The 25,562-nt window shown below is 44.4% G+C and overlaps 3 protein-coding genes across 5 annotated transcripts; 2 read left to right on the top strand and 1 right to left on the bottom strand.

Moving 5' to 3' along the window:
- Nucleotides 1-803: 803 nt before the first annotated feature.
- On the top strand, nucleotides 804-8,928 carry ush1ga (Usher syndrome 1Ga (autosomal recessive)). 2 transcript variants are annotated; one of them, XM_069702880.1, is made up of 4 exons: nucleotides 804-1,170; nucleotides 5,995-6,448; nucleotides 6,734-7,530; nucleotides 8,731-8,928. In XM_069702880.1, exons 1-4 carry the CDS (start codon nucleotides 1,007-1,009, stop codon nucleotides 8,732-8,734), a joined length of 1,419 nt encoding a protein of 472 aa, XP_069558981.1. In that variant the 5' UTR covers nucleotides 804-1,006; the 3' UTR covers nucleotides 8,735-8,928. The 2 variants fall into 2 exon arrangements, with proteins under 2 accessions (XP_069558981.1, XP_069558982.1); XM_069702881.1 differs by lacking the exon at nucleotides 8,731-8,928 and having other exon boundaries at nucleotides 6,734-7,534.
- Nucleotides 8,929-20,430: 11,502 nt separating this feature from the next.
- On the top strand, nucleotides 20,431-25,525 carry LOC138623384 (tripartite motif-containing protein 16-like). 2 transcript variants are annotated; one of them, XM_069702877.1, is made up of 6 exons: nucleotides 20,431-21,073; nucleotides 21,296-21,391; nucleotides 21,488-21,721; nucleotides 21,973-22,144; nucleotides 22,452-22,526; nucleotides 22,650-25,525. In XM_069702877.1, the coding sequence occupies exons 1-6, from the start codon at nucleotides 20,660-20,662 to the stop codon at nucleotides 23,183-23,185; spliced, it is 1,527 nt and encodes a 508-aa protein (XP_069558978.1). In that variant the 5' UTR covers nucleotides 20,431-20,659; the 3' UTR covers nucleotides 23,186-25,525. The 2 variants fall into 2 exon arrangements, with proteins under 2 accessions (XP_069558978.1, XP_069558977.1); XM_069702876.1 differs by having other exon boundaries at nucleotides 22,449-22,526.
- On the bottom strand, nucleotides 23,665-25,077 carry amn (amnion associated transmembrane protein). The gene has a single exon (XM_069702879.1). It carries the CDS (start codon nucleotides 25,075-25,077, stop codon nucleotides 23,665-23,667), a length of 1,413 nt encoding a protein of 470 aa, XP_069558980.1.
- Nucleotides 25,526-25,562: the final 37 nt, after the last annotated feature.

The raw sequence follows: 25,562 nt of genomic DNA, 5'->3' as shown, positions 1-25,562 counted from the left end.
TAGGCTAATATTTGTATATTTCTCAACAGGGTGGGGCCGAGAGCAGAAGTACTCCTTTATTGCAACACTCCCTTGTACTCGTGACATCATTCTTTGTCTGCACTGGCATTTCTCTCCAGCGATGGAAGTGAGAACAATGGTTTATTCAGAAGAACAAGAAAAGTCAATTAACGGGCAGAGTCACTTTGAATCACTGTGTTACGGTCACAGAAATAACACGGAAGTACGGGAAATACTTTTATATTTCCTGATTCCTTTTATGCTTCCTGGTTATTTGCTGTCGTGGATCATTTTGCATTTGCATTTATTGAGGTTTATTTTACGGTGTGACGAACACATCTGTGAGAAAAAGAAGGCCAGCTAAATCAATGTTTTCAGATTTTATAACATGATGTGGTATGTTTGGTAGCAGCACATTAAAGCAGCAGGTATAAGTCTCTCCTCCAAGTGTCTGCTGTAGGCTCATTTAAAGTTTAAATAAGCACTGTAAAGTAGTACTATTTCAACATATCAAAGAATGATGTCTTTTTAAAGTCATTAATGAGAATCTCAAACACATTACAGGCTATAAACAAGAACAACTTGATCACACACTCCCGAAGGTCTTTATAAAGACATTTTTGGTAAGTGTGGCTATAGTTTGGGGAATCACTGTCAGATATGCCCGGACTGTGTCTGTTTCGGGGAGCTGTTGTTCAAAGAACAGATCGGGGTGCTCGCTGTTTTGGGCTACTCTCTGCCACCGGGAGCACTGTTCCCCGCACTAATGTGCCTCCGTTTGCGTCCCTGGATACCACCGACGCGCTCCGCCGTGCGCTCCTTCGCGATCCCTCATGATCAGAAGCGACCAACCGGCTCCCGGTGAACGGCGGGACACAAAACCCTCCTCCCGGTCTGCTTCCGCCACACGCCCGCGTGACGGCGACGACGGCGACGGCGATGATGGTGGCGGTGGCGGTGTTGTTAAAACGGAATGGAGTCGAGCAGGGTGGATTAATTGCGCACCATGAATGACAGGTACCACAAGGCGGCCCGGGACGGCTACCTGGACCTGCTGAGGGAGGCCACTCGGAAGGATCTGAACGCTCCGGACGAGGATGGCATGACACCGACCTTATGGGCTGCTTATCACGGCAACCTGGAGGCTCTGCGGCTGATCGCGGCGAGGGGGTGGGTACGATTTACGAGAGCGTGTGAGCGAAACGTTAGACGGCACCTACAATTCACAAACAGGTCACCTATCTCCAGTCAGATAATACAGGGTAATAACACCATTTTAGAACAAATAAAAAAATAAAATAATATATATATATATACCCCACTCGTATTCCAAACAAATTCCAGTTAAAAAAAAAATAAATCATTTAATTTACCTTGATTTTACAACACAGAGTAAAACGATATTTTATACTACTTAAAGGTGTTTTGCGGGCCAAACGTGTAAAAAGTCTGTGCTCGTGCAGTAACAATAAAACACTAACAACGGAGATCAGCGTTTTACAAGTTGCATTCATTCCTTGAGTTCAGGACAGCTCCTGACACAACACAATAACCTCAGGCTTTGCTCCTGGATTTAAAAAAAAAAAAAAAGAAAGAAGTGTGGAACAAATAAACTGTAGTAACATGATACTGTTGGGCCATGTGTGGGGAAAAATGCACACGTTGGGCTAGACACTGTATTTCCAGAAAAAAAAAAAAAAAAAAAAAATCTCTGTATTCAGCTTTGTGAGCCACATCATGTTTTAGACAGATTAATTAAATATTGTTTGTGTTCTTATAACATTGTGATGGCGCTGCAACCCTTATAAGCACCGTCTGGAAGTTATATACTTTGATCATGACAAAGACATCACGGTAGAAGATAGTTTGTCATTTTTAAAGTTATGTAGAAGTATTGACTGTGTAAAATTGAAGGCCATATCGCGAGGCCACAGGCCGAGGTTAAAAGATCAGTTCATTCGAGGATCAGCAGTTCAGAATTGTCCGATTTAGTATTTCTTATTAAATAGACATAACGGCAGACAAGAGTTATATTCCACAACTAAATCACTGTTAGTTGAAATAGACTTTCAATTGTTTGCTTTGGTCTATTATGGAGAGGCATTGCCTGTTATTGCACAATCACTAATTTCATAATCTCATTACAAGAGCAGGAAAATGGTTTATTAAATTAACGGCAAATAACATGATTGTAGTTGACGGTATGATGTTACAAATGTTGTTCATACTTCAGCAGAATGTGCAAATGTGATTTGTATTCACACACAACAGCCCCATCTCTCACCATGTCTGGTTGACCTGGTTTATGTCAGCCAGAAAAAAAGGGGCCCATTATGAATCTGGTTAATTGAATAAAGTCTTAGAGGGCCAGCATGGTTCATCATTGTTTAGTTGATAGAATGTAAACCTTCAGTACTAAAGAAATGTTAAAAACATTTATTTTTAAAAGTTTCTTTTTTTTTTTTTCCTGAAACAGGTGAGCAGCAAACAGAGTAAAGACTATCATCTATAAATTCACTATTTCCCACGAAATAATTGCAAACAAGGCTTTGTTGACATTCAGTTGCTAAGTACATACAGTGGGTACAGAAAGTATTCAGACCCCTTTACATTTTTCACTCTTTGTTTCATTGCAGCCATTTGCTAAAATCAAAAAAGTTCATTTTATTTCTCATTAATGTACACTCAGCACCCCATCTTGACAGAAAAAAACAGAAATGTAGAAATTTGTGCAAATTTATTAAAAAAGAAAAACTGAAATATCACATGGTCATAAGTATTCAGACCCTTTGCTCAGTATTGAGTAGAAGCACCCTTTTGAGCTCGTACAGCCATGAGTCTTCTTGGGAATGATGCAACAAGCTTTTCACACCTGGATTTGGGGATCCTCTGCCGTTCTTCCTTGCAGATCCTCTCCAGTTCCGTCAGGTTGGATGGTGAACGTTGGTGGACAGCTATTTTCAGGTCTCTCCAGAGATGCTCAATTGGGTTTAGGTCAGGGCTCTGGCTGGGCCAGTCAAGAATGGTCACAGAGTTGTTCCGAAGCCACTCCTTTGTTATTTTAGCTGTGTGCTTAGGGTCATTGTCTTGTTGGAAGGTGAACCTTCGGCCCAGTCTGAGGTCCAGAGCACTCAGGAAGAGGTTTTCTTCCAGGATATCTCTGTACTTGGCCGCATTCATCTTTCCTTCAATTGCAACCAGTCGTCCTGTCCCTGCAGCTGAAAAACACCCCCATAGCATGATGCTGCCACCACCATGTTTCACTGTTGGGATTGTATTGGGCAGGTGATGAGCAGTGCCTGGTTTTCTCCACACATACCGCTTAGAATTAACGCCAAAAAGTTCAATCTTGGTCTCATCAGACCAGAGAATCTTATTTCTCATAGTCTGGGAGTCCTTCATGTGTTTTTTTGGCAAACTCTATGCGGGTTTTCATATGTCTTGCACTGAGGAGAGGCTTCCGTCGGGCCACTCTGCCATAAAGCCCCGACTGGTGGAGGGCTGCAGTGATAGTTGACTTTGTGGAACTTTCTCCCATCTCCCTACTGCATCTCTGGAGCTCAGCCACAGTGATCTTTGGGTTCTTCTTTACCTCTCTCACCAAGGCTCTTCTCCCACGATTGCTCAGTTTGGCTGGACGGCCAGGTCTAAGAAGAGTTCTGGTCGTCCCAAACTTCTTCCATTTAAGGATTATGGAGGCCACTGTGCTCTTAGGAACCTTGAGTGCTGCAGAAATTATTTTGTAACCTTGGCCAGATCTGTGCCTTGCCACAATTCTGTCTCTGAGCTCCTTGGACAGTTCCTTCGACCTCATGATTCTCATTTGCTCTGACATGCACTGTGAGCTGTAAGGTCTTATATAGACAGGTGTGTGCCTTTCCTAATCAAGTCCAATCAGTTTAATTAAACACAGCTGGACTCCAATGAAGGAGTAGAACCATCTCAAGGAGGATCAGAAGAAATGGACAGCATGTGAGTTAAATATGAGTGTCACAGCAAAGGGTCTGAATACTTATGACCATGTGATATTTCAGTTTTTCTTTTTGAATAAATTTGCACAAATTTCTACGTTTCTGTTTTTTTCTGTCAAGATGGGGTGCTGAGTGTACATTAATGAGAAATAAAATGAACTTTTTTGATTTTAGCAAATGGCTGCAATGAAACAGAGAGTGAAAAATTTAAAGGGGTCTGAATACTTTCCGTACCCACTGTACCTAAGCTCTATTGATAGCAGCTGACATAAACTACCGATTGACATGCGGTACATCATTTAAACATGAATAGCTGTAATAACTCATCTCTGATGTAATGAAAAGACGTTTAATGCTGCTTAACATGGGAAAGATGTCACGCCGGCTATATTTGGCAAGTATATTACACTGGGGGGACTTGAAACTGTCATAGGAAGGAGGACGCAGACGGCCCATAATGTGATAAAGAGCAGGCGAGGGATATGTGAGCAGACTTGTGACTGCTGTGGTCAGCATTTTACTGGGACGGAAATAAATTATGACACATAAAGCTATCTTGTTCGATGTTCCCTCACAACGGCAAGCGTGTTCTAAAATCGGAGCTCAGAAAGTGATAAATTATCCCAATAAAGAAATTAAACATAGCTAATTTCTCTTATCTCTCAGTTTACAGCCCTTTATGTTTCTTCATTTATTTAAGCAGTGTTCACAGTGGGGTTTTTTTATTTTTTATTGCTGCTTTCTGGGCCGTTTGCCACCTACAGTCCATCGTGCACACTGAGGAGCACTCATGAACTGCAGTTCACCTCAGTTCTAAACTGGCTTTTTCTTTCTGACCATCTACAACAAATCCAGTCCAGGCAAAATAGGGCAGGGGGCTGAAATCAGAGTGGGACTTCGCTAATCGCTGCTCGACTTTGGTCTGGCAGGTCTGGCACACTTTCCCCGTGAAAACCTTACAACGCCGCGCATCAATAATACATCTGCCCTTTGACAGTAGCTTCACGTCCTTTGCATCAAATATTCAGCAGTCTGTATGTGGCTGCATTGGAGGACACGAGCAAGACACAAGACAGTTCAGTGAGCATATAAATACTGTGGGTGAGACACCAGAGACGAAACGAAAAATATCAATTGCAGACATTTTAAGCTTAGACTGTGTCAGTAATATTCATTTGCGGTGGCCAAAAATAAGATGTGTGTAAGGAATAAATCCCATTTTCCTTTGAAAATGACCAAATATGAGTGACCCGCTTTATGAATGACTAGTCTGAACAAAAGGTTGGTGGTGAGCAAACATAAACTTTAATAGATTTGCATATTTGCTTTATTGTAGGAACTAAGTACACAGCAAGAAAGCTTCACACTCATCTGACCTCCAAGTCATGAAGCCAGCTGTAATACTGTGAGGTTTGACTTCAGGAATTCAGTATGACATCACCAGCCATGCACAATTGTGCTTTTTGAGTCGGGCGCCTCCCCTGAAACAGGATACAGGTAGTGTAACTGTAGCGCTGGCAAGCCCGTGCTCATATTACAGACCGGCAGCAACAGTGCCACACACACACAGAGGTAACACTGAGGTCGCGGGCCGACGGGTCGAGTAAACGTTGCTCGTGTTTTTAACTATGGCCCTCCCGTAATATTGAATTCCTCGTGGACCATCTTTTTGAAATCACACCGACCTATTTTCAATTAGTCGCAGCCTTTTAAAATGGTTCGATCCCTACGGAAGGTCAATGGGTTTTTTGTTTTTTTGTTTTTTCTGAAAAGGCAATGTGGTATTTAGACTTTAAATGATTAAATAAGGTCCCATGAACAACCCACGGATGGTAGGTCAGTGCTGAAAACAATCCAAAAATCGCATTCCTCCTCACGAGTGAGTCGCCCAAACAGCAGCCAGGAAGAAGATCAACCTTTATCCAGAAACTATCTCGGTCTGAACGGGGATGGAAATATTTATGAAATCAATTATTTTTCCTGAGTCAACAGTTGTGTCTAACATCTTTCTTGTGGCCTACAGAGGAAACCCAGACAAGTGTGACATATGGGGGAACACGCCACTCCACCTGGCAGCTGCCAATGGTCACCACAACTGCCTTTTCTTTCTGGTGTCTTTCGGTGCCAACATATGGTGCCTGGACAATGACTATCACACACCGTTGGACATGGCCGCCACTAAGAACCACATGGACTGCGTCCGCTACCTGGATTCCATTGCTACCAAGCAGACGGGCCTCAATCCCAAACTGGTGGGCAAGCTGAAGGACCGGGCGTTTCGTGATGCCGAGCGCCGAATGAAAGAGTGCGTGAAGATGCAGAAGAAGCACCACAAACGTATGGAGCGAAAGTTTCACAAGGAGGCCTCCGAGGCCTCGGCATCAGATGTCATGAGCTTTTCCAGTTACACCGGCAGCTCTATTAGCAACAAGCTACGCAACTTCAACGCAGCCACAGTCAGCGTGCCATATTCTCAGGTTAGCATTAATCTTTAACTTGAGTATCTGGCAGTCGGCCCAGTAGTTGTTGAGATCATTTGAATCGGAAAGCAAAGTGGTCAACTGTTAAAACACACGGACGCCTCTAGGACGTCTACACATTTCAAAGCACGTACATCAACTAATACCAACAGCAAAAATACAAATCAAACTTTTGTCGGGGCTAATGTGAAATATGCAACAACAACAACAAAAAAAATCTTTCAAATGTCATCCTTTGATTTGTGATTGTGCCTCATCGCTGCGTTATTCTTGTCCCGCTAGGTGACTCTCCATGCCACGAACCGAGGGAAGACAAAAATCCAGAAAAAGCTGGAGAGGAGGAAACAAGGAGACGGCACCTTTAAAATCTACGAAGACGGAAGGAAGAGCGTGCGCTCCCTCTCTGGGCTTCAGCTGGGAAACGATGTCATGTTTGTCAAACAAGGAGCTTACATCAGCCCAAAGGACCGCAGCCGGGTCAACGTTCGTGACATGTTCCCCCGAGACAACGACGACGCCATTTCACGTGCCATGAGCGAGCCGGACCTCCACGGGCCGGACGTGGATTACTCCGAGATCAGCACCGACTCCGGGCACGATTCCTTGTTCAACCGACCCGGTCTCGGCACCATGGTCTTTCGAAGGAACTATGTGAGTGGGGGGATGTTTGACCTTGGCGGTCGAGGTCCAGCCAGCACGTACCGGTCGGGCAACGATGTGCGTTTACGCAGTCGGCTTCAGCAATACCCAAGTCTGGATGAAGACAGCATTGGCAGCGCACGCAGCCTGCAGGAGAGAAACGTGGAGGACTTGCCTTGGGAGGAAGTCGAGCTAGGGCTGGACGACGACGACGAGCTCGACTCGAGCCCTCTGGACGTCTTCCTCGCCACGCAGAGCATGAGCGAGTTTTTCTCCATCTTCAAGAGGGAGAAGATTGACCTTGCGGCGCTGTTGCTGTGCTCTGACCATGACCTGAAGAGCATTCATATCCCCTTGGGGACGAGGAAAAAGATCTTGGATGCCTGCAAGAGACGGCTGGAGACCATAGAGGACCCTGACTGCATCGAGGACACAGAATTGTAAGTGATAATATTTCAGTTATTCAAGTGTGGTGACGTAGTTCAACTGATCACATGTAGTTTGTAATGTCTTCTCTGTACTCCAGCATATAGAACTAGAGGCCTTCAAACATTATTTATTTTTTTAATTTTTTTAATAAGATCTTTATGTTCAAAGGTGCTTTGTGGAGTTTCTTGTAAAAAAAAAAAAAAAAAAAAAAAAAAAAAAAGCACCATTACTGGCTGATAATTGGACGAGTTCAGCCTGTTATCATGAAGTAACTTACTTATTATTTACATAATCGTACTTTTTTTTTTTTTTAACCAAAATCATGATCTTTTCCGAACCCTGACCAAGCAGTTTTGGTATAACCCTAACCAAGTCATATTTTCACAATCCAAACACTTTAGTTTTTGGGTGGCAAAACCTAAGTCACCTTACTTTTTCCACCCAGGCGAGGCAAAACGTGACACTGACACGGTATCCTGCAGTGGACTGACGCTCGTATTTCATGCTCTGCTGTGGTACCGGGTTAAATGGTTTTAATTTAACCAGCATGGATGTGCACGAGCACAACAACAAACAAACTCATAACCCACTTATAAATCATTACTCAATAGCGCCACTAGTGGTCAAAAACCACAACAGGCTAACTTTAATATGTGAATGCAAATGATGACTGACTGATATCCAAGACTCACAGACATCAGGAAACTGACCTGGCAGGCCTGTAGTAAAGCCACCTTTACTTTTTGGTTTATTTGGTTGGGTTTTTTTTTGCCTTCAGTCTGGCCTTTATCAGTGAAACATATGCTCAGTTTGGACTGAGGTCAGACGACTGACTTTATCAGTCAAAAACATTCCACCCCAAAGAAATGCTTGCCTGGTCTGCATATTTACTATCCTGTTGAATTATATTAAAAATGAAGAATAACGGATCAGAAGGGCTCTGGACGTGGACGTCCTCAAAAATCCTTTAGACTAACACGTCAATGTACTAAATTTATACTTATGATTGAAACTCGTGCTGAAGTAGCGCCAAGGTGAAAAATATGGAACTGTCCAAATAGTCATGGAGTGAAATGTTCATTTTTCTTTCTTCTTTTTGCGCTCGAGCGACTGAGAAAATCTCTCGGGGGGGGGGAGGGGAATAAAATCAAAAATAAATCTTCCCTCGTAGATTATGTGCATTCTTTTCTTGTCTTTATCCTGTTCTGCAGATAGTACAAGTTTTGGATGGTCATCCTGCTGCGTGCTCATCCAGAATTGAAAGGTCAGCGGAGCATCGTGGGAGGGAATGTCGCATACGGGGCGGGGAGGACTTTGACGATCCGCCGCTCGTGGTGACTCGGTGGTAAGAAAGCGGAAAGGCCACTGTCAAGCGAAGAAGAGACGCGCGAGGTAAATTCTTCACGGGATTCTTTTACGGTGTCTCGTTAGCTCGGGAGGATCACTGAAAATCTCTCTGTGCTGGTTGGTTGGAGTCCCCCGCTCCGCATGGTTTCACAATCTGAAAGACGTTGACCACAGTGCAGCGCGCTATGCGGTGTCGTCGTTAACAGAGAGATGATTGTGGGGGTCTGTGTCCCCCGGAACATGTCCCCCACCCCGGGGGGGTAAATTTACCACCTCATGTGCCTGCATTGCCTGTGTAGTTGCTTCAAAGAGTGTTTTGTCATGAGTACATTTACGAGAATCTAATTGTAATTTTCAATAGCAGTATATTGAGCAACTTTTTTTTTTTTTTTTTTTTTTAACACAGTCATATTTAATCTCTGTACATGTTTACATAGAGCAAGCCATCTCGCTCCAAGTGGGGCTCAGTGCTAATAAAGGCCAATTTTTCATTGACAGTAGTGTTCTGATTTACTGTTGTATTTTAAACTGTGAAAACTCTATTTTTTTTTTTAGATAATTTGTTAGTACACCATATATTATATGACTATAAGATTACACAAGGAGAATTATGAACCTTTGTATGTCTTATGTAAATCTTGCTAAAATACAGCAGTTTTCCAATAGTGTGTACTTCTAGCTTTTTAATCATGTAAATCTGCACAGTAGCACACAATATGTTAATGTTTACCATCACAACTTTTTGAACAGCTTTAGCTGGATTTGACTGTAAATACAAAAAAAAAAAAAAATGTTTCCAGTGCTGTTAATTGCTGATATTATGTATCCATGTACCTTTGTGTGCCTTATTGAGCTTTTCATCCTGCTATAATTCATCTGTTGGTCAGACTGAGGACTTGCAGGATACTGTAAGACGCGCCTGTTTCACTGCTGGCACCGACTCGGCTTAGCTCGCTTTTCTGGTTTTCCGATGAGCAAAAGTTGTCGATAGTACTTGTTACAATTTTTGGAAACGCATCCATCGGGGCTCCAAGCGAGCTGAGTCGATACTATTGCCAACGTGAAAACGTAACCGGCGCCAGACCTAGGGGTGTCTGGACCGGTAACATGTGACCCACAGGCTGAACAGCACTGTGGATCTGTGGTTCACTGCGGATCAATGAAGAAACATACGATGAGGTGACGTCTTCATCAAGCCAGCGCCATTTTATTGACTCTATATCAAAATATTTTCCTATGCTACACTCGTACATTAGTATTCAAAAAATAGGAAAATACAGAAAAGTGCAAATAAAATATCAGTCATTAGAAAAATAAATAATATTCTTCCTGCTACTCAAATAAAATGTATGACTATCAAAAAAATACCAGAGATCACAACAACTCGTACTCCGTTGGCAAAAAAGCACAACATGGCGGTTGGTGGCGGCAACGGCTGAACAGCAATACAAAAGTAACTCTGAACAACATTTTATGGTGAAACTCATTTCTAAACACTGAAAGCTGTAACATTTTAAGGAACATGAAAATACGTAGTGTTTTCCCCCTTCCTGATTTCCAATTTTTTTGCACGTCTGTCACACTTAAATGTTTCAGATCATCAAACAAATTTAAATATTAGTCAAAGATAACACAAGTAAACACAAAATGCAGTTTTTAAATGAAGGTTTTTATTATTAAGGGAGAAAAAAAAAATCAAAAGCCACATGGCCCTGTGTGAACAAGTGTTTGCCCCCTCCTGTTAAAACATAACTTAACTGTGGTTTATCACACCTGAGTTCAATTTCTCCAGCCACACCGAGGCCTGGTTACTGCCACACCTGTTCTCAATCAAGAAATCACTTCAATAGGACCTGAAGTGAAGTAGACCAAAAGATCCTCAAAAGCCAGACATCATGCAGAGATCCAAAGAAATTCAGGAACAAATGAGAAAGAAAGTAATTGAGATCTATCAGTCTGGAAAAGGTTATAAAGCCATTTCTAAAGCTTTGGGACTCCAGCGAACCACAGTGAGAGCCATTATCCACAAATGGAGAAAACATGGAACAGTGGTGAACCTTCCCAGGAGCGGCCGGCCGGTCAAAATTACCCCAAGAGCGCAGCGACGACTCATCCGAGAGGTCACAAGAGACCCCACGACAACATCCAAAGAACTGCAGGCCTCACTTGTCTCAGTTAAGGTCAGTGTTCATGACTCCACCATAAGAAAGAGACTGGGCAAAAATGACCCGCATGGCAGAGTTCCAAGACCAAAACCACCGCTGAGCAAAAAGAACATTAAGGCTCGTCTCATTTTTGCCAGAAAACATCTTGATGATCCCCAAAACTTTTGGGGAAATACTTTGTGGACTGACAAGACAAAAGTTGAACTTTTTGGAAGGTGTGTGTCCCGTTACATCTGGCATAAAAGTAACACCGCATTTCAGAAAAAGAACATCATACCAACAGTAAAATATGGTGGTGGTGGTGTGATGGTCTGGGGCTGTTTTGCTGCTTCAGGACCTGGAAGACTTGCTGTGATAAATGGAACCATGAATTCTACTGTCTATCAAAGAAATCTTGAAGGAGAATGTCCGGCCGTCTGTTCGTGACTTCAAGCTGAAGCCAACTCGGGTTCTGCAGCAGGACAATGATCCAAAACACACCATCAAGTCCACCTCTGAATGGCTGAAGAAAAACAAAATGAAGACTTTGGAGTGGCCTAGTCAAAGTCCTGACCTGAATCCTATTGAGATGCTGTGGCATGACCTTAAAAAGGCGGTCAGTGCTGGAAAACCCTCCAATGTGGCTGAATTACAACAACTCTGCAAAGATGAGGGGGCCAAAATTCCTCCACAGCTGTAAAAGACTCATTGCAAGTTATCGCAAACGCTTGATTGCAGATGTTGCTGCTAAGGGTGGCCCAACCGGTTATTAGGTTTAGGGGGCAAAACACTTTTTCACACAGGGCCATGTGGGTTTGGATTTTTTTTTTTCTCCCTTAATAATAATAAAAACTGCATTTTGTGTTTACTTGTGTTATCTTTGATGATCTAAAACATTTAAGCGTGACAAACATGCAAAAAAAAAAAAAAATCAGGAAGGGGGCAAACACTTTTTCACACCACTGTATATATGCATATAAAATCATTTATCAAAGTTACACAAAATTACATTCACAACCCCGCTTTACTACATGTAACGGCTAACTGGCATCTTAACCGCGGCCGTTACTCTCGGCTAATTCACTCGGTTTAGCTACACACTCCGACGTCACACATCTATCACAGTCATCTCGAAACACAGCAAAGTTGTTCCTGAAATATTCACCTTCGTGTGACAGTAAACTTAAAGAGTCGTAAACATATTTTACAGTACTTGTGGAGCGATGAAGAAACATACGATGAGGTAACGTCTTCATCAAGCCGGCGCCATTTTATTCAGACTCGCGCTACATTGGGCTTGAAGGGAAACTTCACGATGCGTTCAAGTACACTCGGTTAGCGTAGTTTCCTCAGTGGTATCTCCAAAAAATAAGAACGGTGTCTGTTTCATAATAAAAACAAAAAAACTTTGCTACAGCGTTTTCAACCTATTACACTCCCCCCTGCTTCAAGAGATGTCTCCGGACATCCAGAACCAAACTAACGCACGTAACGTCCAGTAGTCGAGAGTCAAGAAAGTTTGATGGTCAATGCACAGTCCTTGTACCAGTGCAGGTAAATGTCTTTAGTCACTGTGTACGTCGTCACAAGTCTAACATGTCCACACTGGTGTAGGGTAGATAACACGGTCCATGAACAGCTGGGTAAAAGGGGCACGGGGCACGGGACACGGGCAAACGTCAGGTTTGCTCCCGGGCCTCCAGGGCTGATATGAAGGCTGCCCGAGGCGGGTACTCGTGAGCATTTCTCGAGGTTTCATGGCTCGGGTTGACCTCCTCACCGGTGGCTCTTCCCCCTCTGATGGCTCTGTGACAAGCCCACTTGTGTCTACCTGCTCCTCTGAACTTGCCTCCTCCACAGTGCCATCCCTTGCCGGTTCCTCCTGTAGTTCCTCAGCTGGCGGCGCAGCAGACGGAATCTCCGGGATCTGAACTCGCGTCCCCGCCCGGTGAAGTGGGTGCTGAACGACGTGAACCTCCTGTCCGAAGCTTCGGGGGAAGGCTTGTCATCCAGAGAGCGGGGGCAACCAGAGTACCGTCACCATAGCCACTGTCAACCCACGGCGGGTGCAAGGTTTTTAAGACGCAAAAAGAGACTTTCTGATTTAAGTGCAAGTCAGCCGGTGACAGTTGCAAAGTTCGATTTGAAGATGGTGGCGCAGCTCACAACGCTGACGACCCGAGTGAACCAGAGCTGTACGACCCGATAGTTGATTACATCGGAGGCGAGAAATTGGGAGCCCCCGGAGGATGACGGTGTGGCCCATCTCCTCCTCCTCGACGATCTACTCGAGCAACACGCTGTGCCGAGGTGCCGGAGAGGGTGGAGCCAGTGAGACCACACCGCTCGAGACGCCACGTGTGACAGCTCATCAACAGCGACGCTCCACTCCACCTCACCGTGACCACAATCGTCCAGGCAGACTTTCAACGACACCGACCACAGACGTTCCAACTCGTCCACCGATTGTGGACGGAAGCATCCACTCACTCCCGTCGCCTACAGCGTCGGCCGAGTCGCTCACAGCAGGCGTCGGCGGCGCTTCCCTTGGTGGGGCGCGTTCGTCTTCCGGCGTCGGAAGACCCGGGGTATTGAAGGTTTTTTTGCAGCTCTGCTTCGCCGCAGAGAGTTTAAGCTACACGGTGGACGAATCTCTGATGTTGGTTCTGAGATATCTTGCAGTAATCTTTGTAAAAAAAAAAAAAAAATAGATGAAGGTTTGTGCAGGAAGGTTTTACTGAGTCAGAAGTAATTCGCTGTGCGATTAAGATCGTCAAACCCGGTACATTTAGAGAAATGTGAACAAACAAAGGTGACTTGACTGCTGGTGAGCTACAGCGGTTCCCCCGTGCGCACGTTGAAAATAGCGCCGAGCTTTTTCAAGAGCCAAGTAACGCTAAGCAGCGCGACAAAGAGAGCCCGCAGCAGCTTTTGTACAGAACCATGGGTTTAAAACGGCGTGTTTCGTTTGAGTCTCAACGGCCTGGTGCCGAGTCGAGCCACGACAAAAAAGCTCGTTCAAGGTACCTTCCTCCACACGCCATACCGAGGGTTAAATGAGAAAAACAGCCCGCGTTAGACATGACCTCAAACCCCTCCTAACTGATTTGCAGGTTAGCGATGACTTTCTTTTAGATCAAATCACCAAGTCTGCCAGTGAGGAGGCAGAGAGACTGAAACGCCCAGGCACGGCAGCTGAGACCCGACCAGCGACTATTAACGCAGCTCGGCTCGACAGCAGCGACTCGGATAAAGCGAGCTAAAGTTGACACTGAGTTACAGGCTAATCGTGCCGCTATCAGAGAACTGACTGCACAAGTGCCATCGCTGACCAAACACGTGGCCCAGATGGTGAAAACGGCAGACAGTGTGACGCCCGGGGACCTTTGTTCATCAGCAGGCCGTCCCGCAGCACCAACATGCGAGACCGGGGGTCGATGCAGTCACTGTGCACAGCAGAGCAAAGTGAGCTGACCCTCACTGTTTTGTTTGTGGCCGAGCAGGACATCGCGCCGTCGGCTGTCTGCAGAGGGAGATTTCGGGAAACGGGATAAGGTCACCGGAGAGGGGCGGCCAGTGACCGAGACAGCCGAGGAGCCCTCGCCACTAGCCGGTCACTCTAAAATAACAAACACAACGTGTCCACCACAACCAAGGAAAACGGCTAGCACAATTAATAGGAAAGCGACGTATGGTCTCACGTGCCATCGATGGAGTCTCTTTCCAGATGTTACTCGACTCAGGAGCTCAAGGGACTATGGTGGGGAGAGCCTGGGTGGAAAAAAGTACTCCCCCCATGTTCAAATCCAGCCACTCGAATCCCTACTTTCAGACCTATCTTTGGAGATTACTGCCGCAAATGGCACCGATGTCCCCTTCGATGGATGGGCAGATGTCGAGCTCAAGGTCTGCAGTAAAAATCATGGACATGTTACCATACAAGTGCCATTATTAGTCAGTCATAACTGTCTAAGCTGTCCACTTTTAGGCAGTAAATGTCCTAGCGGAAATAATCGAAACAAACAAAGAACAACCGGATGAGATTGATGTTTCTGCTTTACTCAAAGAAGCTTTAAGCATCAGTGACAGTGCAGTGGCAGCTATAGTTTCCGCTTTACAAGTCTTGACCCGTGACGAGGCCGCGTTTGAGTGCAGTGTGAGAACAGGGAAGACAGGTGTAACTATTCCTGCTGGAATGATTTGTGAGGTTAAGTGTAGAGTAAAGGAATGGCCCAGGGGTGGGGCTATGCTCTTTCAACCCAATGTTTTGTTTAACTGTCCTGAGGGATTAGAGCTATTTCCAGCCTTGGTCGATGTTCCAAGTGGGTCCACAAAAGTTGTTAAAAAAAAAAAAAATCCCTGTTCAGTACCCCACTAGGCAGGATATCCACCTCACAAAGAGAACAGTTCTAGGCGCTGTGGAGGAAGTTACTGAAGTGAAACCAGTTAACTGTTTTCCAGGTGGTTCAGAGACAACGTGCCATCCCACTGTAAACTCAGCGCAGCTAAAAACAGATAATCAGAGACAAAGGAGTGATGAATGTGAGACTAAAAACATGACAGGAAAGAAATGGCACCCACCTGTCGACGTATCGCACCTGGAAGAGGATGAACAAAAAATAGTCAGCGACATGTTGTATGAAGAGTCAGGTGTGTTTGCCAAGGACGACTCGGACATCGGTTGCATTCCAAACTCGCAGCTGACAATCCACCTAAAAGGATGGAGCACCAGTCCAAGCATCCTACAACTCTGTTCCTAAGCCCTTGTACAAAGAGGTAAAGGACTATGTTCAAAACCTGCTCAACCATGGCTGGATCAGGAAGTCCACCTCACCCTACTCGTCCCCGGTGGTCTGCGTCAGAAAAAAAAAGACAAGACCTTGCGTCTGTGCGTTGACTTTCGGGGCGTGAACAGCAAAACTGTCCCCGACCCGCCACCCTCTTCCACGCACACAGGGCCTGCTGGACAACCTGGGGGGGAGGGGACTACTCGTGGTTCTCAATACTCGGCTCACCACCAGGGTTTTGTTGATGAGAGTTGCAGACACGTGACCGCTTTTAGCACGCCGTGGGGGCTATACAAGTGGATCCGCCTCCCATTTGGCCTCACCAACGGCCCCCGGCCGCATTTCAAAGGTACATGGAGGGAGTCCTTGACGGCCTAAGGGACGAGTGTTGCTCTCCACATTTGGACGACGTGCTCTGTTACTCCAACAACTTTCATGACCACGTTGATGATCTGAGGCGAGTGCTCCGCCGCCTACGAGAGCATGGTGTTAAACTACGCCCAACGAAATGTGAACTATTTAAAAAGAAGATAAGATATGTAGGGCGTCTAGTGACGAGTGAAGGTATCCAGATACACCCTAAAGATCTTGAAGCTGGTCACCATTTGAAGGATAGAGAGCCAAAGAATGTGGTAGAAGTTAGAGCCCTCCTGGGGTTTCGAGGCTATTATAGAACCTTCATTCAAGACTTTTCTAGGATAGCCAGGCCATTGTTTAATCTCATAGAAGGCCCAAGTGAGTCTAGCTAGAAACTCATCACAACTAGATCTAAGAAGACCCAGCCTAAGGGCAAAAATAATGGCCAGCTCTCATCCAAAGCACCTGTCCAGAGGACACCGGAGCACAGCGCCGTGGTGTCGCGCCTTGTTGTCGCACCTTGTTGACATGCTGAGCAGTCCACCCATCTTGGCCTACCCAGACTTTAATTTGCCCTTCGTCCTTCACACCGACACTTCAAATGAAGGTCTGGGGCCGGTGCTCTATCAACAACAGGGAAACAAACTCTGTGTTATCGCTTACAGTTCAAGGACACTCACGCCCGCTGAGAAAAACTATCATCTGCATTCTGGCAAGCTCGAGCTCCTTGCATTAAAGTGGGCAATCCGTGATAAATTTAGAGATTGTCTCTATTATGCACCAACCTTCACCGTATACACTTGATAATAATCCCCTGACTTACGTATTGAGCACGGCCAAGTTGAACGCAGTTGGACATCGGCGGGTGGGTGAGTTAGCCGACTTCCATTTCGCCGTCAAATATCGTCCAGGCAAGTCAAACGCAGACGCCGACACCCTGTCGCGTTACCCAGTGCAACTTCACGAGCGCCTGAATGGGTACACTGAAATAAAGGCCCCAGATGTAGTCTCGGCCATCTGGCGAGGTGACAAAGCTCAGAGAGACGACGACGTGCCACGGGTGGCTGCGTTGCAGCTACATTCTGGTGCCGATGAAACGGTTCCCGAGGGAAGTCCGGTTATCACTACAGAAAGTGTTCGAGCTGCTCAGGAGGACGATGCTCCCATCTGTGAGGTGATAGACCTAAAAAGAGGAGGATGGAATCCAAACGGTAAAGACAAGAGACAAACGGGACGAGAGACAACGCAGACTAGTTCATGAATGGAACAGACTCACACTTGACAAGTCGACTGCGTGACGATATGGGGCACGTCGGCGCAGACGAGGTCATTCACTTGGCTCGAGGAAGATTTTACTGGCCTTTTATGCAGCGTGAAATTGAAGACCATGTCATTCGCCAGTGTCGGTGTGTTAAACAGAAGCGGCCAAACGTCCCAGAGAGAGCGCCGATGGGCTCAATAACAAACCAGTGCCCCCTTTGAGCTAATCTCTGTTGACTATCTCCATCTTGCGCCAAGTAAAGGAGGCTACGAGTACATCTTAGTCCCAGTAGATCGCTTTGCAGAGGCCTACCCGACCAAGAATAAGTCAGGTCGAACGGCTGCTGAGAAAATCTTTCGTGACTTTATTCCACGCTTTGGGTACCCCGGAAAGTTACATCACGACCTAGGGGCGGGAATTCGGGAACAACCTTTTTCCAAAGACTCTCCCAACAGTTGGCAGGAATCGCTCACTCTCGAACTGCCCCGCTACCACCCGCACGGGAACGAACGAACAGGACGCTTCTACAGATGCTGCGGACTCTGCAAGAGGAGAAAAAGGGGCTGAACGGAAGAACCACCTTAACTCCACGTAAGTTCACAACTGCACAAGACATGAGGGAACAGGCTCTTTCTCCTGGATGGAAGAGCACCCACCCCCCCGATTTGCTCTTTGACCTGAAACCTGAGCAAGAGCCACAGTCCAGACAAAAGAGCACGCACAGAAATGGGCTACTCGCATGCAGGAGGCGTACAAGATCGCCTCAGATAATAGTAAAAAAATAAATAAATAAAAAAGTCCTCAGCTGCTCACTGCTCACCAAATCAAAGAACCAATCACACAAACAAGACGGGAGCGGGAGTCTTGACTACTCTGACGGAGAGACCTAAGGGGGTACCTGGACCGGTAACATGCGGATCAATGAAGAAACATGCGATGAGGTGACGTCTTCATCAAGCCAGCGCCATTTTATTGACTCTATATCAAAATATGTTCCTACACTACACTCGTACATTAGTATTCAAAACAATAGGAAAATACAGAAAAGCGTAAATAAAATATCAGTCATTAGAAAGATAAATAATATTCTTCCTGCTACTCAAATAAAATGTATGACCATCAAAAAAAAAAAAAAATACCGGAGATCACAACAACTTCGTACTCAGTTGGCAAAAAAAAAAAAAAAAAAGCACAACATGGCGGTTGGTGGCGGCAACCCCGCTTTACTACATGTAACGGCTAACTGGCATCTTAACGCGGCCGTTACTCTCGGCTAAAACACTCGGTTTAACTGCACTCCCGACGTCACATATCTATCACAGTCATCTCGAAACACGGCGAAGTTGTCCCTGAAATATTCACCTTAGTGTGACAGTGACCTTAAAGAGTCGTAAACATATTTTTACAGTACCTGTGGAGCGATGAGGTAACGTCTTCATCAAGCCAGCGCCATTTTCTTGATTCGGGTTACATTCCGCTTGAAGGGGAAAGTTCACGATGCGTTCAAGTACACTCGGTTAGCGTAGTTTCTTCAGTGGTATCTCCAAAAAAAATAAGATACCACTGTTTCATAATAAAAAAAAAATAATAAAAAAAAAAACTTTGCTACAGCGTTTTCAACCGATTACAAAAACACTGCAGACCATTGATTTGTCAGAGAATCATCACAATAACTGCATTTTTTTTTTTTTTAATTTTTATTCACTGGACAACTCAATTAATGGGAGGAGGGGGGTCGTATGTGCAGTAAAAATCCATCAAAAACACCTGGTACCAAAAGTAGAGTTGAGTACAACAAAGCTGGTACCAATAGTGGAAAAGTCACGCCACAAGCTACCATTATGGGGCACTTCTCACATTTCTGGGAATTTAAGGGTGGGTGGGGGCTGTGGGCAGTGGTATCATCGATATTATTAAGATAAGTCATACTAGAATTAAACCAATCGTACACATTTGTTTTTCTTTATTGCTGGTTCTGATGTTACTCATATTGATATTTTTTTTTTTTTTAGCTGTACCCTACTATTTCTCTACAAAAAACTAAATTAGATTAAAGGGTGATTTCCTCATTTCCACCAGACTTACATACACAAAAAGATTGTAAAGCAAAGACAGTTCAGAAATCATTGAAGCAATATTCCGACTAAAATGTGGTGATAAAAAATGTAATTAAACAACGATGTATTAAATAAAATGTGAACATTTCTGGAACTTTTAAATACTTGTAGAATTTGTTCAGAGTTTCATTGGTAGTTTAACATTTAGATGGATTGCCTCGTTATTTCTAAAGCCACTTGCATTCAGTAAATATATCCTCATCATATTTATCAACGTATAAATATGCTGAGTTCTAAATATGCACTGTTTGTATGTAATCATACTGTAGAGTTTTTACAGGTCAATGAGCATCGTGTCGGGGTCATTACCTGTTTACACTAACAGCATTTTAAGTCTCTGCCCAGATATCAGTGTGTGTGTGTGTGTGTCTGTGTGTGAGAGAGACGCACACAGAGCACAGTGGAAAATACTTGTTTTGGCATCTTCAGCCATAGTGATGATCCTCACTTGCTGCTCCCACACAAACTACACTGTTTCTTCTGTACTGCCTGACATGAAATCAGGAAGTTGTACTGTAGATAAGGGGTGTTGTCTGGACACTGCATGCCTCTGACATAACACTGTTATCAAAAGGAAGAGGAAATTCTCCCACATGGTTACTTTTAGCACCAAAGGTCCCAGTAAAAGAAAAACTTTTTTTTTTAAAAGGATAACAGCGAGAATATGATCCATAAATAACACCGATCCATAGACTACTTTATCTTGGGACAGACCCTGATGTAGTTATTTTCCTGTCATAGTTTTATTCCAAAAATAAACCTTAAAATAGAACTTTGTCAGATGTAGAATAAGTAGTAAAGGGTTAGGGAGGATGTTCATTGCCCTCCCTGGTAGGCTCGTAATACAATCATTTCCTCCCTCAATTTGTAATCTGCTCTGTCCTAAATTTAGTCAGGCTGGATTTAGGACAAAGACAAGAGCTAAGCAAGGGAGGGTTGAAAAATGAGACCGCTTTGGCTGGCCAAGCACAAATACCTTGGGCGTGGTTCTCAATTCTTTCCTTATGCACCCTGAATGTCTTTGGATCTTTGAAAAAGCAGGAAAACACAACTCTAAGTGCAGATCAGTCCTTTTTGACGGTCTAAAACGAAGCTCAACAGCTTCAGGTTGAGAGGAACACGGAACCATGGCGACTCTCAGCAGCAACAGTGAGGAGACTTTGACAGAGAATCAACACAGTGTCGACATAACGGAGGAACTGGGGGATCCTACAAGTCAGACGTCTGACACGCTGCTGCCCCAAGATGTGTTGTGTGATTCATGTATGGACAGCCCCAGCAGAGCACTGAAATCCTGCCTGACCTGCCGGGTTTCCTACTGCGAGGGCCATCTCAGACCCCATCTGGAAAACACAAAATTTCAAAACCATCGTTTGGTGGATCCCCTCCATGACATCGACTGTCAGACTTGTGAGGTTCATCAGCTTCCTCTAAAACGCTTCTGCCTGATGGACAGCTGCTGTGTGTGTCTGGATTGTGAGAGTCAGGAGCACGAAGGGCACACGACAGCATCTTTGGAGGAGGCCCGCATGCAGTTTGAGGTCTCACAACACACAGTACAATTCATTTATTAAATATTGTAAAATGCATTTCAATTTGGCTTAAGTCCTGACAAGGAAGAGTTTTAATTTTCTTTGCACTGGAAAAAGAGGTAAAAGTCATTACAAATAAATCAGTAATGGTCTTGCATTGGTTTTTATTTGAAAAAATGATGCGTGTGTTGCAGTCTTATTTTTGATGATTGTCGTTTATGTTGTTTGTAGACTGAAATGCAGAAAAAACAGGAAGAGGTCAGTCAGAGTGCCTCAGCTGCTGAGAAAGCGATTGGAAAACTACAGAGCAACAATGACTTAATCAAGGTAATCTCATGTAGGCAAATAATACGCCATAACCCATCTTTGTTTAAATATGCTATTTTAATACTTTTTTGGGGTCTTTTCTCTCTGTCCCTTCAGTCTTCTGTGCAGGAGGTTTGTGTTACCGTTGAACAGCAGTTCACCCAGCTGCACGCAGCTGTGGAGGAGGCCAGAAGAGGAGTGATGGAGGAGCTGGAGGAAGAGCAGAAACAGGCCCTCAGACAGGCAGAGGGCATTCAAACACATCTAGAGCAGAGGAGAGCAGAACTGATGAAAACATTGGCTCAAATGAACAAACTGTCCAGGAGCAAGTTTGATGTTGACTTCCTGCAGGTACACAATATATAAAATAGATAATAGAGGTTAATGTAAAGTAAAGAATTTGCATGTTCCAGTGGGTGTGTTTATGGGATTAACTCAGGATGGTTGGTAGTTATTTTGGATGCTGGTGTGTTGACAGTGTACACAGAGCAGTCATCCCTAGCAGAGAAAAGTTCTGGACCAGAGAGAATAAGTTGCATGTTTTATAACAGCATCATTTGACATCATGTTACCTGACAAATGTTTGTTCCGGCTTGTTGCAGGAGTATTCTGAGTGGAAGAAAGGCGTGGCAGATGTTTGTGTGCCCAGTGTGTGCATCAACCGCATGGAACATCTAACTTCTTATGTCCAAGTGGTGACTGATGCTACACAGGACCTGTGTGACCTGATTTTCTCCTCCTACAGGGAAAAACTAACAATGATTTGCAAAACTGGTGAGTGTACTTTATTGTACTCGATCTTTAGAGGAAACTGCCTCAGACATGTTTCTTGCTGTGCTCTTTTTAGTCATGTGATCAGCCTGTATCAGTGGGATGGCAGTTTGGCAGTCAGTTAATCAAGACCAAAATATCTTAACAACTAGATGGATAGCCATATAATAATACAGCCTCATAGAACTGCATGACTTCAATCTCTGTATTTAATCATCTTTGGTCAGATCTTTGTTTATACCCCCTGTTATATTTAAATAATCAGTATACCTTCATGAATGAATAACCTCTCTGTCAAATGATGAAGCAGGTACTAAATCCCTGATGCCAGACTCTCAGCCTTCATCTCTGCCTGACCCTGAGACCCGAGAGGACTTTTTGAAATGTAAATACACTTTTCAGTACATTATGTTGTGTGTTTTCTGTTTGTCAAATGACATCTGTTCATTTGGCTTATGAATTAAACACAAATTGTTTGTCCCCTTTTTTTTTTTTTTTTTTTTTTTAGACTCAAGCAGTTTGACCTTTGACCCAGACAGCATCCATCATTTCCTACGTATAATGGAGGAAAATAGAAAGCTGACCAACACCAGCCCCTGGCAGCACAGCTACCCCGACCAACCTGTTCGCTTTGAATACTGGCGCCAGGCCTTGACTTCAGAGAGCCTCTACTTGGGGAGACACTACATCGAGGCCGAGCTGAGTGGGAAAGGCGCACATATAGGTGTCACCTACAAGAGTATTGATCGTAAGGGGGAGCAAAGCACCAGCTGCATCACTGGGAATGACTTTTCTTGGTGCGTAGGAAGGAACAGCCAAGGTTTCTCTGCCTGGCATGGTGGTGAGGAGACGGTTTTGGAAGTCACTAATATCACCAGGATCGGTCTTTATGTCGACTTTCACCAAGGCTCCGTGTCTTTCTATGATGTAACTGGCTCTATGAAGCTGCTCCACATGTACACGGCTGATTTCACAGAGCCCCTATATGTTACAGTGTGGCTATCAAAGAAAGACAATGTAGTCTTTCTGGTTGATGCAAAATGATGTCTTTGAAAACACATTAGCAGCTGCGTTCACTGTGAGCTAGTAAAAAAAAAAAAATGCAGTATTGTTACATAACAGAGCACATAAAGATATAGTATATAAGGAGGACTTTTCACATACATGTCATCGAAGGTTAAATTTGCTACCATCTAGTGGTAACTGTGCAACATGAATTTTCTTTAAAAACAACCTGTGCAGTAGGTGTTCGAAATTTACTGCAGCTAAGTTGCAACTTTAAAGCTCTTGAATGTGATATAAATGAGAGGAAAAAACACACAATTGCCGGCCAATAATTCCTTTATTTTTTTTCACAACTTTATTTGGTCATTAAAAGCTTTACTGTCTGTCAGCAGTTCAGGAGCTTATCTAAACTGCTCAAATGTTGTAAAGCTATAAGTGTATATATTATTCGTAGATTGTAAAATCACCATGTCAATGCAAAAGTACTTTAAATTGTTAACGCATGTGGAAGTTGAGCTTCAGGCAGTAAAATCCGTTTCGTTCTCATCATAAACTGGATTTACAAAGTGCACACCTGTCTGAGTCATGGAGATTGAATTATTCACTTCAGGCCCATATAGAGTGGGAATGTCAGGCATCATGTTGGGCTTGTCAAATATGGGATTATCATACCCGTGGTCAAGAGGCCCACCGACTTCTCCAACATTAATGTTATTCCTCAGGCTGCTCAGAGAGGGCATTGATGGCATTTGAATAACTCCTCTTTGAATGAGGACTACTATGATAATAATGAGTGAAATCACAAGTAAAACCCCAAACACAACTCCAACCACCATCCCTGCATTGCCTCCAGACTGATCACTGCTGCTCCCAGAGGATGCTTGAAATTCAGCCTCCACAATTCCCAGGTTAGAGCCATGAGAGCGAACATCTTTCAGTATGTCCCAAGCCAGAGCTTCTGACTGTGTTCCATTCTCTCCGTCCAGAATAACTACCTGGATCTCAGGTGACGCACCAAAAGGGATGACCCCCATCAACTTCTGGGACTTCATGACTTTAGACATGCCCAGCTGAATGGATTTGTACTGTGGCAGGATGAGAAAAAGGTGACGGATTCGTTCCCTATAAGTCTGCAGATTGAAACGTGCAGCGTAATGGATAGTGACGATGGCTCCACACACCTCACAGCAGTGTTGCACAGGGACGAGAGGCTTCTTACAGCTCAGAGAGGTGCATGTTATTGTGCTACAGATCCGCTGATGGTTTACAGAATTCCCACAGTCACAGCCAGAAGGATCCCCGCAGCCTGGGTTTCCAACGGTGACAACAGAGGATCCGTGAAACTGCAGTCGGCCCGATCGTGAGCTGAAATATTGGAAGAACTCAGATCTGCTGTCGAACACCTTCCCCAGCACAGACACAGATTTGACAGGGATGATGGACTGACTGGAGCTGGTGTCCACTCTGAAGGAGGAGAGTGCTTTGAAAACAACATCATCATACAGGCAGGGGACACTCTCCTCATGGACTGAGAACAGGAAGTTTCCATTCTGCAGGTCACTCGGAGTTGCAGCCGCTTTCCACAGAGCTGGATTAAACCACTGAAGAGACTCTGAATCTTTGAACTGAGTTGTGACACCTGCTCCACAGCCCGGTTCTTGTCCGTTGACAACATAAAACCCAGCCCCTGAGTTCAGGATGAACTCTCCATCAGCTGGCAACCTCATCTCTCGCACAGCATGTGTGGTCTCCACGAACACAGACACTTTTCTTTGAGCTGGAAACTGAACCGTGTCACTGCCGCATGGAACAGCTCCTTTGTCCCAGTTGGTCTTATTCTCATAGTTGGTGTCAGCGATCCACTGTTTGTACAGGGCGTCCGCTGCCCCGACCAGAAAGAGGAGCAGCAGCACGTCAGGTGTTTTCAGCATCTTGAATGTTTGTGACAGGCAGAGAGTACATGATGTGACCTTTGTTTCCAATCTTGTGACTAACACGAGTGCAGTTCATGATCTCTAAGCCACATCAGCCAGTTAAAACAGGTGACCTGTTAAAGATTCACATTTACAGACCTGCATTAACACACAAGTTTTTGCCCTGAATCCAAAAAGCCCTTACTCCTATTAAGTATGGATTTATCCTTTTATGTTTCCCCCTTTTTAGCTGATCTTTCATCACAATATCTTATGAATACATTTCTATGAATATTAAATAGGTCTGACATTATTCAGACAGACCTCTCATATCTCTTCTTTTAACTAACATATAACTAACCTAAGACACATAATTGTGAGGTACTGAAAGCATTTAAACTAATACGGTAAATATTAATTGACTTTTGATACGGGCAAATGTTAAATAAAGTCCTCCAAACCCTTAGTTACTTTGACCTTAGCCTTTTTTCAACCTTTCTATG

Source organism: Brachyistius frenatus, unplaced genomic scaffold (assembly GCF_029030835.1).
Source record: "Brachyistius frenatus isolate BFR_SWC_R1_liver_20210118 unplaced genomic scaffold, ASM2903083v1 Contig_43, whole genome shotgun sequence".
In the NCBI taxonomy this organism is placed as follows: domain Eukaryota; kingdom Metazoa; phylum Chordata; class Actinopteri; family Embiotocidae; genus Brachyistius; species Brachyistius frenatus.
This window is presented reverse-complemented; position numbering and strand designations above follow the sequence as displayed.